This window comes from Mesoplodon mirus (assembly GCF_964341445.2).
Source record: "Mesoplodon mirus genome assembly, chromosome: 4".
Classification (NCBI taxonomy): Eukaryota; Metazoa; Chordata; class Mammalia; order Artiodactyla; family Ziphiidae; genus Mesoplodon; species Mesoplodon mirus.
Genome location: NC_138979.1, coordinates 127349456 through 127366636, shown reverse-complemented (window position 1 = coordinate 127366636; position 17181 = coordinate 127349456). Strand labels below are relative to the sequence as shown.

Here is a 17181-nt window from a genome sequence, read left to right as displayed (position 1 = left end):
CTTTCTACGGATTAAAGCAAATTAAAATTTTTATCAGCTCAGTAATGTCTAATAAAACTAAACTAAAAAAATACCTAGGCTTTTGAATTTCTTCACTGTTTCATGAAATAACAGAATATTGTTTATTTCTGATCTAATCTGAACCAGTTATTTGGGGAAAAACCTGGAACTATAATAGTAGAATACTGACCATCACAAAACCCTTAAAAAACCCAACGGGAACAAGATATACTGCATAACAACATTTAAAACTTAACTAAAGAAAATAGTAAATTAAACCCTAATAAATTCTGAAGTTTCATAAATACCTGAGGTCTGAAATAGCAAGGGGAAAAAAACATTTTAATATTGACCTGAGTTCATAAAACACATTTTTGTTTGGAAATACAAGAAAAACATTCAATTAAGTTTTTTTTGACCTTTGCAAACTTTTGGAACATCACCTTAAACTTCAAAGAACAACTACTTCATGATTTAAAGAGTGAAGACTCTAACTACTTCATAGATAATTGAGACTGGAATATTTACACATTTAAATACTCAACTGCAGGCAAACATTTGTCCTTTTGGGAGAGGCCCAGGTGGAAGGGCCCCATGGCAAAAAGACAATGTTAAGTCCCGGATATCTGATCGTACTGCCAGTGCCACCCAGTCTTAAAAATATTGCTGGATCATCATTATCATCCTCAGTCAATATTTACTAAGCTCTTTATGACAGCAGTCGCATTAGAAAGTTTATAAAAATCAAGAGTAGCTCAAAGATGTCAGTTTATTGTATCTTGGTCTGTAAGTTAACTCTGATTTTTTTTTTTGCAATTAATGAATCAATGTTTCTGAACAAAGGTCTTTATTATTAGCTATTATTTCCATTTATTTTAAATATTCTAAACTGGGTTAGATTCAATAAAACTTTAATACATTTAATAATGTATATATGCAGAAAGAGGAAACATTTATAATGCAAACATGCTAAATAAATCTAATTGTACTAATTGAAGTCTCTTGAAATATGAAGGAATTTTCTCCTTTCATTGTCATTTCTGGCCATAACTAATGTTCATAGGATTGAAGTTTTGTTTTTCTGTTTTTTTTTTCATACTATGTCATAGTATTGACATTCAGTCCAGTAGTAGGGATTGAAGTTTTTAAAAAGGCACCCTTTTCCTCACTAACCTATCATGGGCCCCCACTTCTACCAAGTGGCAGAAGAATGTTATGATTAACACTTCTTTTAAAGTTTCTAATATTTTTCTTAACATTTTATTTTTTAAAGTGCTTGAATTTCTGAAATGTAAAAAGTACTTTAAAAAGTAGTTTAAAATATTTGGCAAACTTAAAACATAAATGAGGTTATCATTTATAGGCATCTATTTCATAAGGTAAGTGAATCTACTTTGGATTATCATTCCCTTATATATCTGATTGTGTTGTAAAGCACAACACTAATAAAATATATTAAAGAGATGAACTTCACTGATATAAATATATTATACATGCACATATGTAGACATTACAGACCTATTTTTCATAGAAGCTTATTTTCTTCTAGGCATCAAATTTAATTTGTGCAGGTTATTATGAATAAAGGCATTAAAACTTGCAAACTCATTTTTATATAAAAGTAATGTATACACATAAAAAATTCAAACACTTGATTAGGTTATGAATGCAAGTTAAAATTTCCTCTCCTCTCATTCACCACACATATAATAAACCTAACTTCTAGACACAGTTCCACTTCTCAGAACACCTGCTGTTGAGTTTCTGATGTATTAGAAAAAATTTTATTGACCATTAAAGATGCACCAAGCACAGATTCAGGTATAAGATGCAATGGTGAATAAACAAAATCCTGGTCCTTGCAGAATTTAATTTCTCGAGGACAATCCACAAATGTAGTATAGTGTCATGTAGGCTTATTTCCATTATTAATGAATTATTAATTTCCATTATTAAGAAAAATAAAGGAGAGTAACAAATAGAGTGATGCAGTGAGGAGGTAGGTTATTTTAGACAGCGTGGTCAGGGACATTTAAGCAGAAAGTGGAGCAAAGTGAGAAGCTGACTTGTGACACCGGGGTGGGGGTGGGAGGTAGATCACTCCAAGCAGAGAAAAAAATGTCCAAGTCCTGTGATGGGAGCATTCTTAGAATGTTTGAGATAATAAGGGAGCTGGTGTGGCTGGAGTGAAGCAAGAGTAGACACATACATGTTAAGAAATGAGGTTAGAGAGGTAGCCAGGGGCCAGTGCATAGTTGTATGTGTACAAATACTTCTTTTATAATTAAATAAGAACACAACATACATCAGGAGGTCACAAATTTAAATGCCTATATGATTAAGGCAGTTGATGTTAAATGCATGAAGTAGGCAGGATGGAAAATGTGGTAAAATGGTAAATGCATGCCCCTTTTAGAGAGGGTAGCTTCTATGAAGCCTCAGCTAATTGCTGAAATACACAGGTGTGATGGTTAATTTCATTTTATGTGTCAACATGGCTAGGCTATGGTGTCTGCATGTATGTTCAAACACCAGTCTAGATGTGGTTGCAAATTTATTTTTTAGATATGATTAATATTTAGATCAGTGGGCTTTGAGGAAAGCAGATTACTGTCCATAATATGGATAGGCCTCATCCAATCAGTTGAAGGCTTTAAGAGAAAGACTGAGATCTCCTGAGGAAGAAGGAATTCTGCATCTTGGAACTCACAACTGCAACATCAGCTCTTTCCTGGTTCTCCAGCCTGCTGGGTTGTCCTGCAGATTTCAGACTGACCAGCCCTCACAAATGCATGAGCCAATTCCTTAAACTAAATCTCTCTCCCTGTATATACACAGTCTATTGGTTCTGTTTCTCTGGAGAACCCTAACACACATGCCATGCTAAGGGTCCCCACAGTGGGCAGATCTTCCAGTGTTGTTTTTTTCACTATAAGAAACAATATTGCAAATGAACATGGGATAATGATACTGCTTCCTAAGCTTTTTTTTTTTAATCCTAAATTTCAAGAAAGGTAAAATCCAAACAAATATTTCTGATAATGATTTTCATATCTGAACACTGTTGGCCTGGAAAAAAAAAAGAAACTTTGTTGGCAGATGATACTTTCTTTGTCATATGGAGACCTCATCTTGCCCCACACCCCCACAACTGACTAACTGAAATGGCGAAGTAAGTCCATGTTACCTCCAATCATTTACTCATCATTGTTCTTATTACGTGTATTACACAGGCTACCATTCTGCAGAAGAAACTTTTAATCTGAAGAAACTTTCAATCTAGTGTTAAATTTGATTATTTATTCATTTGCTTGGCAAATATTTACTGAAGGCCTATTATATATAAAGAATAGAAGCCCTAGCAGGGAAATTAAGAGAAATATTCATACAACTATTACATAGGTAAGCATGAGGTATGTATTGTGAGAGAGCACTGTGAATAATTATGGTAGTTAATTTTAGGTAGAATGAGATCATTTCTGGTTGAGAAGATCAGAAAAAGATTACCAGAACAGTTAGTACTTAAATTGTGTTCTAAAGGCTCAATAAGAATCTGATAGGTTAGAGATGGAGTATTCCAGGGGGAATAAGGTGACATAAAAGAAAGCACTGGGGCTTCCCTGGTGGCGCAGTGGTTAAGAATCTGCCTGCCAGTTCAGGGGACACGGGTTCGAGCCCTGGTCTGGGAAGATCCCACATGCAGCGGAGTGGATAGGCCTGTGAGCCACAACTACTGAGCCTGCGCATCTGGAGCCTGTGCTCCGCAACGGGAGAGGCCGCGACAGTGAGAGGCCCGCACACCGCGATGAAGAGTGACCCCCGTTTGCCGCAACTAGAGAAAGCCCACGCACGGAAACGAAGACCCAACACAGCCAAAAGTAAATAAATAAATAAATAAAAATAATAAAAAAAGAAAGCACTGAAGTGGGAAATTTGGTGGGGGGGGTGTGTTTAGGAAAGAGCGAACAATTCATTTTGAGAGTGCAAGTAATAGTTGATTTAGTATAACGGATATTTGTTGAGTGCCTACTATGTGTAAGGCAGTGTACTAGCATCAGTGACACAAATATGAATGAAACCAGAAGGTAAAAAGGTGATTAGTGGAATACTAAATCAGAAAAAGAGGTGGCAAAACAACAAAAAAAAGAGGTGGCAGCAATATCTAGGGTTCATGAGTGTTAGGTTAAAGAGTTTGGAATTTATTGTATAGGTAAAGTGGTATTACTAAATACTGTTGATGGCTGATTGAGAGGTTGAAAATAACGTTTCAGGCATCTTAAGAGGAGTAAGGAATGGAGACAAGTAGATGAAGTAGCTAGAAAAGCCTGGGCATGAAAATATACAAGTCTGGTCTAAGGCAGGAACTTTGCAAAGAAGGAGACATTGCAAGGAAAAATCTAGCAAAATTTGGTTACTAATTAAATTTGTAAAAAGGGACAAGTCAAAGATTACCTATGTAGAAGGCAACAGGCATCTGTGGAACTATAATAATAGTGCCAAGAACAAGGGAAACACGTTACTTTTTTGTTTAACAAAATAAAAAACTAAATTTTTCTCAAGCTGATAAAAATAATGTTAATAGATGGCAAACTCCAGGATCTATAATTGGCAAGCCCAATCTAACTTTGGACCTTTTGCTAACCACAATGATTAAATGGCAAAATATTTTGTTAAATGTTTTTTTTTTTTTTTTTGCGGTACGCGGGCCTCACACTGTTGTGGTCTCTCCCGTTGCAGAGCACAAGCTCCGGATGCGCAGGCTCAGTGGCCATGGCTCACGGGCCCAGCCGCTCCGTGGCATGTGGGATCTTCCCGGACTGGGGCACAAATCGGTGTCCCCTGCATCGGCAGGCGGACTCTGAACCACTGCGCCACCAAGGAAGCCCTGTTAAATGTTTTTAAAAGAGAAAGCTGGGCCATTTTATAGAATAAAAAAGAGCACCTGAGAGCTATACATGTTGAATTTTAGTCTTATTCTTATAACTTACTGTTAGAATAAGGCACAGAAAATAGTGAAACTCAGTAATGCAAAAAAAGTGTCCGTTTGGATACAAAGTCATAGAAGACATAAAATATTTTGTTAGAAATAGCCTCTGTAGTAATTTAATTGTTGTCTTATATGTCAATAAAGCAAAAACTTTTAGAGTATTTTGATCAATGATACTATTAATACATTTCCTTTGCACAGTACTTTACAGTTTTCAAAAAACATTCAACTAAATCATCTCCCTGATTTTCATAATTATTTGTTCATAGGTGAAGTAACTAACATACAGGTGCAACTCATTGGTATAAGAAGATAGTTCTGATTCTAAACATCACTAAACAAAAAACTTAATCTGCCTCATATAAAAGGGTTATAAATTTCACAGAATGTTAGAACCAGAGAAAGCCTCAAGTCCAAGTTAAAGAAACTGAAACCTAGAAAGCTTGCAGCTTGCCTACATTAAAAAAAAAATCTGATCAATGGGAAAGATGGAAGAATTCAGGTACTCTTTTTTTCTTTTTATTACTGCTTTGGCAGTATGGTACCTTGACACAGCTCCATGATAATTAGTCCCTATAGAAAATATATATATGACAAAATGTTTATGTCTTTGGGCAGTCCAGTTAGCACAACTGATTAGAACATAGAACTAAGAGGTCAGGATCGAGTGTTCAACCCCTCTTGATGAGGGATTTGCATTGAGAAAAATGTTGCTTCATGGCTAGAGTTTGCATGCTATCATTACTACTGATTGTCTAATTGATGTGTAGTTCTGACTAAAAGAACACATAATTGAATGAAAAACTATCACCATCACACACACAAAAAAACCCCAACCAGTTCCTAGTGACAGTCAGTAATATTTCTGATTACTAAAGATAACATATATACAGACAAAAAAATGGACACAGGAAGTAAAAAAAGACCCACACTAAATAAAATTTATAAAAAGAATGTAGAAAATAAGCACTTCACCCTCTTTTTGAGTATATTTTACATGGCTTCTACCTTTATGGCTTCTGTGACTTTGAAATGTAGTATGTCATGAACCCAGTAAGTAGGATTTATTTTTAGTCCTGTATTCACTATGCCAAACACTTAACTATTCTATTTAATTATTTTGAAAAATACTATTACAATTATAGGAAGCATATCACCTTAAAATATGAAGCACATTATTCAATATTTTTGGTCTAGAATGCGAAATTTACCATGTTCTGAAAGGCATCACAACTTCTCACTTGGAATTACACAAAACATAGAAAAAATTTAAAACATAATCTGCTAGTATTACAAGTATATTAAATCCTAGTCTACTGGCACTAAACAACAGGATCATTCTTATCTACACAGTTGAATTTATACTTTCTTTAAGCAAAAGGAAATATAAGGAAGCACTATAAAATCAGCAAACATTGAAACTTAGGCTTTCTCTCGATTAGAAAAGAGTTTGTTATTATTATGCCTCCTGAGCTTAGGAATGCAGCACTACAGGTTTAAAGAACAGGAAAAGATCATTACTAAATACAAATCTAACTCTTAAAAGTTTAAGATTCTTCCCTGATGAAACTGTTTAGACTAATGAAGCTGTTGCAAATGAATTCAGTATTCAGCACAAAGGAGGTACTAAGACTTTACTAATAGCACTTTAGTAATATGTAAAATTTATTTTAAAGCTTCTCATTGCTATTCCTCTCCTGCTATCCTTTCCGCTTTAATGTGAAACAGCCATCAGTTATAATGGTAAGTTTAGTATCCCTACCCATTCACCTCACTTGCCTCTGTCTCTAAGTGTGCCAAAGGATACAAAGGGCCAACATTTCCTTTTCTTAGTATTCAAAGTCTTCTAAAACTCAAAGGAAACAAACAGAATAGAGAAACCTCGTAATATCAATATATACTTCCATATTCCTTATTTCCATTCAGGGAAATGGAATGCTTATAATAACAGTAGCTCTTAGCATAACCCAGCAAAAGAAAATGATTTTTGGAAAAAAATTTTAAAAGAATAAGGCCAGTATCACTAATTGGTAGAAGTAAAGGAAAGGTAGAATAAATGTCATCAGCATATTTTAATCTGCTCCTAACACTAATATTCTCTTCTGCTTTGGCGGCTGGAAAGTCTTGAGAGCCAGACTTATTCTTAAGGCTTATTCTTTCCCCGTTTCATGGCATACATTCAAGCTGACTTACTCCTGGCTCTAGCTTACTGTCTTATTCCTAGATTTTTCTCAGTGTATTTTTTCTTGATCATTGATGAATAACTTCCTTTGACATGACAAAATACATGTATGTATATATGTATATGTATATATATATTTGCATGTAAAACTGATTTGCATAACTGAAAGTGTATTTTTTCTTAAACTGTATTTTAAAAATCCATTATCTATGATGATATACATAAAACATGCAAACACGCATGAAAATTACAGAATTAGTCTTGGTTTTCTTCACAATAAATATGGAACTTTTCCCTTGTCCTCTATAACAGATGAAACTTTGAAGAAAAAATGGTAATATCTCTATGAATTTGTTGTGTTTCACGTATGGATTTGTAACCACCATCTATTCAGGTGTGTAAGAAATATTGTTTACTTTCACTTAAAGCAGAATCTGAGATTCCAGGAAATTTAAGCTTTGTTGTTTTGGGTTATTGCCTCTTCCTTCCTAGGATTCTACATCCCAGGGATCTTACTCCTGTTCCATTTAAAATAAATTTCTGTATATCCTCACAGAATGTTCTCTATACCTTAAAAAAAAGGAACTATTAATTGTGAGCTTAAATTTATTAACATTCACAGCTATTCTTATATCCTTCGCTCCTGTCTATAAGCACAAAGTGACCATCTTCCTGTTCAAGGCAAACCCTTCTGCAGATTCTCAATTCCATCTCTTTCTAAATTTGGGGGAATTCTGTTCTCTCTTTTGGCTCCTTCCTATGAGCCATGAACATGCTCAAGCGTCTGCCATTTTTCAAAATCAAAAAACAAAATCCTTAACCCACATTCCTTTCTTCTCAACTATCATTAACATCTTTCTTGTTCAAGTTTATTCAAGGATCACTTTATAGTCCAAATTTCTATGCTTCTTTCCCTCAAATCACTCTTGAACTTACAAAAAACTGGCTTCTATACCGAATACTCTATTAAAACTACTCTTGTAGAGGTCACTAATGACCACCTAATTTCAAACAAAAAGGATACTTTTGCCCTCATCTTACTTAACCATTCAGAAACATCTGACTTTTTAAAAAAAAATCTCCATCCTTGGCTTCAGTGATATCATAGTTTCTGATTCTACTCTTACCTCACTGACTTCTTGTTGTAAAAATAAGTTTAACTTAACATTAGTTGAGCACTAACAACAAGCCAAATACTGTGTTAAGAGCTGTATATACTTAAAATAACTCTGTAAGATACATACTATAATTCTCATTTTACAAAAAAGAAATGGTCTTGGAGAGGTTCATTTATATAAGGTCATGCAAGGCAGGACTGTCAACTGCAAATCCCTGTAGCTTAACGACATCATTAGCAGATTTTTTTTTTAGAAGTATCAGTGAGAGGGGTCCTTGTGAAGCTTATCTTTGAGCCAATAATTGTTAACTCTTTATTTAGAAGAGGTTATTTAGCTCTGTTAGATTCATGTAGATTAAAAAAAGTCTTTGAAAGATAACTGTTTAAGCTTCATAATTTTCAAAAATCTTTCAATAATCTGCAATTCAGCAAAGAGAAGGAGCATCAAGAACCGGTATCAAGGTTTGTTTTTCAGTAAGTAAAGTCAATTTTTGCAAGGTTAAGCATTGCTCTCAGCATTCTCAGACACTGTCACTTTAACAACAGAGCACCTGCTGTCCTATCTCACAAGGACGGCAGGAGAGGTTTCCATAAAAACTCTCCCTACCAATGGGATGAAACTACTACATACCATACTGCAATATCCAAGGTCTGGGCACAAATCACACATTATTCATAAGTCTTAATAAAGGGTTTAATAAGTGCTTCTATTATTCTACCAAGAAGCAACCCTAATTTAATGCACTTAACTGAAGTGTGAATGTAAAATGGCAGCCTTCAAACTTGGCTGCACAAGGGAATTTCTAAGGAGCTTGAAACACACTGATAGCTGAGTCTTACCCCAAGAGATTCTGAAGTAATTGGCCTGCGATGGGATGGGGATCAGGACTTTTAGAGGCTCCTCAAGTGATTCTAATGCACAGTTACAGTTGAGAATTCACTGGTGTAAAATACAGAGGAAAGACTGTTACATTTACTCTCTTAAAAAAAAAAAAAAAGGATGGGATGTCTTCAACTGCTATCAGGGTTCTGCTTACCTATGTGCCTACTGATTCTAACTGCAAGCAAATGATTCCCCACAGGCAGTCATCAAACAAACATACTTGGTATTTGATAACTGTATTAGTTTCCTAGGGCTGCTGTGACAAAGTACCCAAACTAGGGGGCTTAAAACAACAGAAATTTATTGTCTCACAGTTCTGGAGGCTATAAGTCCAAAATAAAGGTTTCTGCTGGGTTGTGTCCTCTTTGACAGCTATAAGGGAGAATCCTTCCATGCCTCTGCTAGCTTTTGGTGTTTGCTGCCAGTCCTTGGTATTCATGTGCTTGTAGATGCATCACTCCAGGCACAAGGCTGTCTTTGCCCTGGGTCTTCATATAGTCTTCTCTCTCTGCTTGTGGCTCTGTGTCCAAATTTCTACTTTCTATAAAAACTTGTCATACTGGGTTAAAGCCCATGCTAATGACCTCATTTTAACTTGATTAGCTCTGTAAAGACCCTATTTCCAAATAAGATCACATTCTGAGGTACTAGGGGTTAAGACTTCAATATATTTTTTTGAGGGACACAATTCAACCCGTAACAATAACCAATTACTGTATATGTCAATAACATTGCTCCAAAACATGGGTTCTTCACAGGAGGATGGGAAAAAATTTTCATCTTTATTTTTCACTCTCATGTTAAATACAGTATTTCCTACAATTATGAACACAGGCAACAAACTATAGTAGTATTATTAGTGGCTCTTGAGAGTTTACGCCATAGAAACCACTGGTATTTTCATGTCACATTTCAGTGTTTGCAGTTATCCTCAAAATACCATTTACAGTCATTACTACTTTGAAATTACAGTTTTTAATAGACTTGCTGTTAGATCTAGTTATTTAATTATTAATATATTAATAATGTATTAATAATGGCACGTATTTTATTTCAGTAAAACTGATTTTGATTTAATTACATTTTATGTACTTATATTTTAAGAGGGGGACCAAATTTTAAAAAAAAATCTTTCAATAACCTACAGCCCCAGTTAGTGAATTCTTACATTTCAGACAAGGTTTTTAAAATCTTTGTGAGTATTAAAAAATACGCAGGGCATTGTACATCACTTTTCAAACCTTTTTTTTTTTTTAGACTATGATCCACTGTGAGAATATATATTTTATTTTTGCGGTTCGCGGGCCTCTCACTGTTGTGGCCTCTCCCGTTGCAGAGCACAGGCTCCGGACGCGCAGGCTCAGCGGCCATGGCTCACGGGCCAAGCCACTCTGCGGCATGTGGGATCTTCCCAGACCGGGGCATGAACCCGTGTCCCTTGCATCGGCAGGCAGACTCTCAACCACTGCGCCACCAGGGAAGCCCGAGAATATATATTTTAAATACAGCCCAAGACACAATCTTATTTCTCTCTCACACAACACAAAACTGAAACAAAAATATCACAAAACAATATTTACCCTTTCTGCACTCTGACATTTTCTATTCTATTTCTTTTCATTAAAAAATGCCAGTGTGACCTACTGAATTAATTTCACAACTACTCTTGGAGCATAAATTAAATAAGTCTTAAAAATCCTTTAGTGGCCTTCCTTTAGAAACTTCTCATACTATGATAGGTGAAAGGCTATTATTAACTGCTTTTCATGTACTATTTAAAAAATGTATGCCATCATTTTAGAGGTGCCATTTAGATGAGCAATTGTTCAAGAGCTAAGCAGCTTCCATTTAGACAACTAGTTAAGAGCTATGTAAATTTTATAATTCCCATTTTATAATGGGAGTCTAAACTTATACTTTACCAAATACAGGAAGGAAAAAAGGTACAATAATTAATATTTTATGCCTGAATCATTTTGAAACTACAAAAATGTCTTAAGTGAATAACGTTTAATTTCATTGAGGTATTTCCTCATTCACCACTATAAAATTAGGTAGAAACATTTCCCAAACTAACATTTATTTATGCCTAGGATAAAAAGAATTTTACCTGTAGTAAACTCGAAGTGTCTGGATTTCTTCTTCCAGTTTTTTGTATTGTTGAACTGCAGTTTCTCTGGCTTGTTGCATAGCTAACAACTTTGCCTGCAATTAATATTTTAAGAAACTTAATATTAGTTTGGTACATTAAAATACAGTACTATAGTATGAATAGAAGTTTAATTTCTGGGAGTTTAAAACCTATCATATTTTTAGTAGTGGTTCATAATTTCCCACAAAATAACCCAATTATATTAATAACAGAAATACTAAAGACATGAACATATTAAATTTACCAACTTTGCTCATTACTAAACTTCAACCTTATTCACCTGTATCATCAGATATATGCCTTTCTGCAATGTTTAACTTTATACACAGAATTCAGAAAGTGGAACGTGGGTTCAGAGCATTATCTAGAGATAAGCGCAGTGGGTGTTTCACATATAAATTTTATGTGGCTCCACTGCCTGATTGCTAGATTTTCTTTTAACTTTATTAATAGAAACTCAGAAAATTCTAAATATGTTAAGTCATCTTTGATATTTAACATGAAAAAAAATACACAAGACTACAACCTGATTCTTACAGATATGATTTAACCTCTTCAATTCCTTTTCTGCAGAAAAAAAAAAATCTCTAAAGGGAGAATGGCAGCAATCTTGAATGTTAGAAATATTTTATTCAAGGGATGTTATTGTTCGTCTCTGCCTATAATACTCAAATTTTAAAGAGTCTTAATCAGTGTTTCAATAGGGTTCAAACTAGTAATTTAAAAAGAATTGCTACCTTCCAACCATCATTCCCACTGAATTTCAGGCATAGTCAAAAAGAGTTATCAACCCAACATTTAAAGTATGGTACTGGTAAGTCAGATTTCAGTTTTGTTTATTCAAAGTTTAATTTCCATGAAAAGGCTATCTTTCACTTTAAATGGTGTTTGATAGATAACACAAAGCAAACTGGTATCACATACCTCACAAACTACACTAATTGTAATAATTAAAAAGTAATCAAAAGTTGGAGGCAGAAATTCACTAATTTTGCTGAAATCATATGACTTCACTGAAATTATTTTCTTGCATAAGAACAAAGTCACAAAACAAATTGTGAAATCTGATCATAGGAAAATTAATGAGTGTAATATAAATGAACATTAGACAATGCCACTTTTCTATTTTAATAATGCAGATTATAAAAGCATGCAGCAGTTTAGATCTTTGTATATAAAATTAGGCACTAAATTAATTAATTAGTTCTCTATCTGGGCTAGCAAATTCTAACAAAGAGTTACTTTTTAATTAAATTTAAGATGTTTGAGTGCTTGCTTCAACATGTCACATTCTAGAATTATAGATGAAACAGTCTCAAAAATTATTAAAAAAGCATGTAAAGCTGGTTCTTGATGCCAATAATTAACAGCTTTGCCAGTTTTCAGTATACTATAATATGTGATTGAAATGGTAACTTGGAAGACCAGATACCCAATGTGACTAATAACAAATCAAAAAGAATTGCCCAAAAAAGGATATATCACATTCAACTTACAAAACATCAGACATCCTGTTGCATGTAATTTAAGAAATATCAACTATTTGACAGGTAATTGAGAATTTGCTAAATAAATATGTGACAATGTTAATGTTAATAATGTTAAGGCAATGTTAATAAAAAGATGATTATTTTGAAGATTTTGTACCTGGTACTTCTGCAAAAAGCAAACCTAAACCCCCCCAAAAAACCCAAACTAAGAAACAAAACCAACACTGTTCTAGCAGGAAAAAGTCGTAACGAAGATTCTGCCTAAGAAATTTCTGCAATGAAAATGAGACCGTGAGAACTGTAAATTCCCATGCTTTGGTAATAATGAATATTTCACTTCTCTTCCTATATTTAGTTGGCTACGAAGATCTGGTGTTGCTTCATAGCAATCCACTTAATTTATCAATTCCAAATGCCTAATCTTGTATTTAGGCCCTGGTGACTATGTTCAAAGTTATTATAAACTTTCTGGCGTTACAAGCTCCTTCCGCTACTTTATCAGATATACGCTTACCTGGTCAACTTTGCCACAGTGATCCTGTTCAGTCTTGGTGGCTAGGATGAACTTCCTTCCCCACTACCTCAGGTATATCTGATCTAGATCGTTCAAACAGAGTAGTCCACCCCACTAGGCCCAGAAGAAAACTGAATCTTGATGAGGTCATTTGTATCCTGGATCCTGGTACACCAGACAGATCTAGATCCATTTCTTGGACTTGCTGGGTACATAAATCTTTTTTTTTTTTTCTTGGCTTAGGCTAGTTTGAGTTGGATTTATGGTATATGCAATGTAAGAAAATTTAACTAACTTAAATGTGCCACTTACGTCTACTGCATTTCCTACTTCCATTATTAATATCATATAATTCCATCACATTACAAGTCAAAAATATATTTCATCTCAAAAACAAAAAATTAGCAAACAACATACTTTTCCTGTTTCTCTGTCATCATATTTCCCATATTTCTGGTAATTACTTGTAAATCTCCCACCCCCAATCTTCAGTACTACAAATCTCCTTCTGAAATTTCCAGTTACCTATTTGTTGTATATCCTTCCAGAAATAGCCTATACACATACAAGCATATATGTATATTTGCAACTAAATACATCTATTTACAATATTGATGGTACTTTTTACACACTGTTAAAAACCTTGTTTTAAATTTAAAAGAATTTTTGTTATTTTGCTTCCTATTAAAAAAGAAATCCCCCACCCCAACCCATGTGTTGCACTCACTAGCTACATTCCCTTCCTTCCCTCCAACCCCCAAAGTGAAACACTTCCATGATTTTGGGTTCATCAATTTCAAGAATATTTTATACATTTACTATGTAGTTACGTACTTACAGATAATACAGCTGATTATTTACATGTTTCTAAACTTTATATAAATGATACTCTACACATTCGCAGACAATTGCTTTTTGGGATAGTATTATGCTTTTGACTCTTATTTGTATTAATACGTGTATCCTGATTATAGTTACTTTCACACGTTGTGAACATGTGCAGTACATTGGGATTACAGATATATTTGGACTTATTTTTACATGTTTTTCATATTTGGCATCCTTTTCCTTTGTTTCTTTTTTCCTCTACTTATACTGGATTAAAATATCTATATTCTCCTTTTTACTTACTATTTGGAATCTTTATATTTATATTCTACCTTGAAATTTTGGATAAACATACTTAAAAACGTATTTTTGAGCAAAGCCTACAGTGAGTCAGAATTTCTATATACCATTAGTCCTCTGTATCTGTGGGTTCCACATCCACAGTTACTTGATGGCCGAATAAGGGATGTAAACATCCGCAGATTTTGGTATCTGTGGGGGTTCTAGAACCAATGCCCTCCAGATAACGAGGGACGACTGTATGGACAACTGTATGCTAGACATTTTACAGAAGTATAGCACTTTTTAAACTTGAATTTTTAGGCAAAAATTTTATTGAAGTAAAACATGCATCACATATGTAAGTATATACATGGATGAATTTTTTTAGGCAGGCTTATTGAGTTATAATTTAGACAAAGTAAAAATTCACCCATTTTTGATGTACAGTTGTGTAAATTTTGAAAAATGTATAGAGTCATATAATAACAATCACAGTCAAGATACAGAATATTTTCACTACCCCAAAATGTTCCTTCATGCAACAATGCAGTCAATGTCCTTCCTTTACACGCAGCCCCTGGAAACCACTGATGTGATTTTCACCCCTATAGGTTTCCGTTTTCTAGAACGCCATACAAATATCATATAGTAGGCAGCCTTTTGAATTTGGCTTCTTTTACTTAATGCTTTTAACATTCATTCATATTATTACATGTATCCGTAGTTCATTCCTTTATATCACTGAGCATATTCCATTGCATGGATGTACAACAATGTGTATATTCATTCACCAGTTGATGAATATTTGGATTGTTTCCACCTTTTGGCAGTTTTAATAAAGCAGCTATAAACATCTGCATATTGATCATTTTGTGGAAATATGCTTTCATTTCTCTTATTTACATAACCACCAAGGACTGGAATTGCTGGGTCCCATGATAATTGTGTGTGTTTATATACTTAAAAGTTACATACTCTGTGAAGTTATATACATTATAAAGAAACTGCCAAGTGTGCTTCCTAAATTGATAAAACTTAAAAACATTTGTGCTTCAGCAAGGGAAACCATAAACAAAATGAAAAGACAACCTACGGAATGGGAGAAAATATTTGCAAATGATGCAACCGACAAGGGGTTGATTTCCAAAATATACAAACAGTTCATACAACTCAGGAACAAAAAAGAACAAACAATCCAGTCGAAAAATGGGCAGAAAAACTAAATACGCATTTCTCCAAAGAAGACATACAGATGGCCAACAGGCACATGAAAAGATGCTCAACATCGCTAATTATTAGAGAAATGCAAGTCAAAACTACAATGAGATACCACCTCATAACAGTCAGAATGGCCATCATTAAAAAGTCTACAAATAACAAATGCTGGAGAGGGTGTGGAAAAAAGGGAATCCTCCTAGACTGTTGGTGGGAATGTATGTTGGTGCAGCCACTATGGACAACAATACGAAGTTCCTTAAACTAAAAATAGAGTTGCCATATGATCCAGTAATTACACTCCTGGGCATATACCCAGACAAAACTATAATTCAAAAAGATACATAGGGGCTTCCCTGGTGGCGCAGTGGTTGAGAATCCGCCTGCCAAGGCAGGGGACATGGGTTCGAGCCCTGTTCCAGGAGGATCCTACGTGCCGCGGAGCAACTAAGCCCATGCGCCACAACTACTGAGCTACTGAGCCTGCGCTCTGGAGCCCATGAGCCACAACGACTGAGCCCCCATGCCACAACTGCTGAAGCCTGCGTGCCTAGAGCCCTTGCTCCGCAACAGGGGAGGCCACCACAATGAGAAGCCTGAGCACCGCAAGGGAGTGTAGCCCCCACTCACCGCAACCAGAGAAAAGCCTGCATGCAGCAATGAAGACCCAACGCAGCCAAAAATAAAATAAATTAAAAAAAAAAGATACATAGGATGTTCATAGTAGCACTATGTTCATAGTAGCACTACGTTCATAGTAGCACCTATGTTCATAGTAGCACTATTCACAATAGCCAAGACATGGAAACAACCTAAATGTCCACTGACAGATGAATGGGTAAAGAAGATAACATATATACAATGGAATACTACTCAGTCATAAAAAAGAATGAAATAATGCCATTTTAGCATCATGGATGGAACTAGAGCTTATCATACTAAGTGAAGTAATTCAGAAAGAGAAAGACAAATACCATGTGATATCATTTACATGTGGAATCTAAAATATGACACAAATGAACTTATCTGTGAAACAGAAACAGACTCACAGACATAAGAGAACAGACTTGTGGTTGCCAAGGGGGAGGTGGGTGGCGGAGGGATGGAGTGGGAGTTTGGGGTGAGCAGATGCAAACTATTATATATACAATGGATAAATAACAAGGTCTTACTGTATAGCACAGGGAAATATTTTCAAAGTCCTGTGATAAATCATAATGGAAAAGAATATAAAAAAGAATGTATATATACATATGTATAACTGAATCATTTTGTTGTACAGCAGAAATTAACACAACATTGTAAATCAACTATACTTCAATAAAAAACAAAACAAGGGCTTCTGTGGTGGTGCAGTGGTTAAGAATCCGCCTGCCAATGCAGGGGACATGGGTTCAAGCCCTGGTCCGGGAAGATCGCACATGCTGTGGAGCAACTAAGCCCACGCGCCACAATTACTGAGCCTGAGCTCTAGAGCCCAGGAGCCACAACTACTGAGCCTGCTGTGTGCCACAACTACTGAAGCCCGTGT

The 17181-nt window shown here is 35.0% G+C and overlaps 1 protein-coding gene across 7 annotated transcripts in view; it reads right to left on the bottom strand.

Moving 5' to 3' along the window:
- Positions 1-17181, bottom strand: part of MIPOL1 (mirror-image polydactyly 1) — a 318902-nt gene that overhangs the window by 103267 nt on the left and 198454 nt on the right. For all 7 annotated transcript variants that reach the window (XM_082618611.1, XM_082618610.1, XM_082618612.1 and 4 more), the window contains one exon: positions 11280-11374. In XM_082618611.1, coding sequence (XP_082474737.1) covers positions 11280-11374 — 95 coding nt within the window. The remainder of the gene's footprint in view (positions 1-11279; positions 11375-17181) is intronic.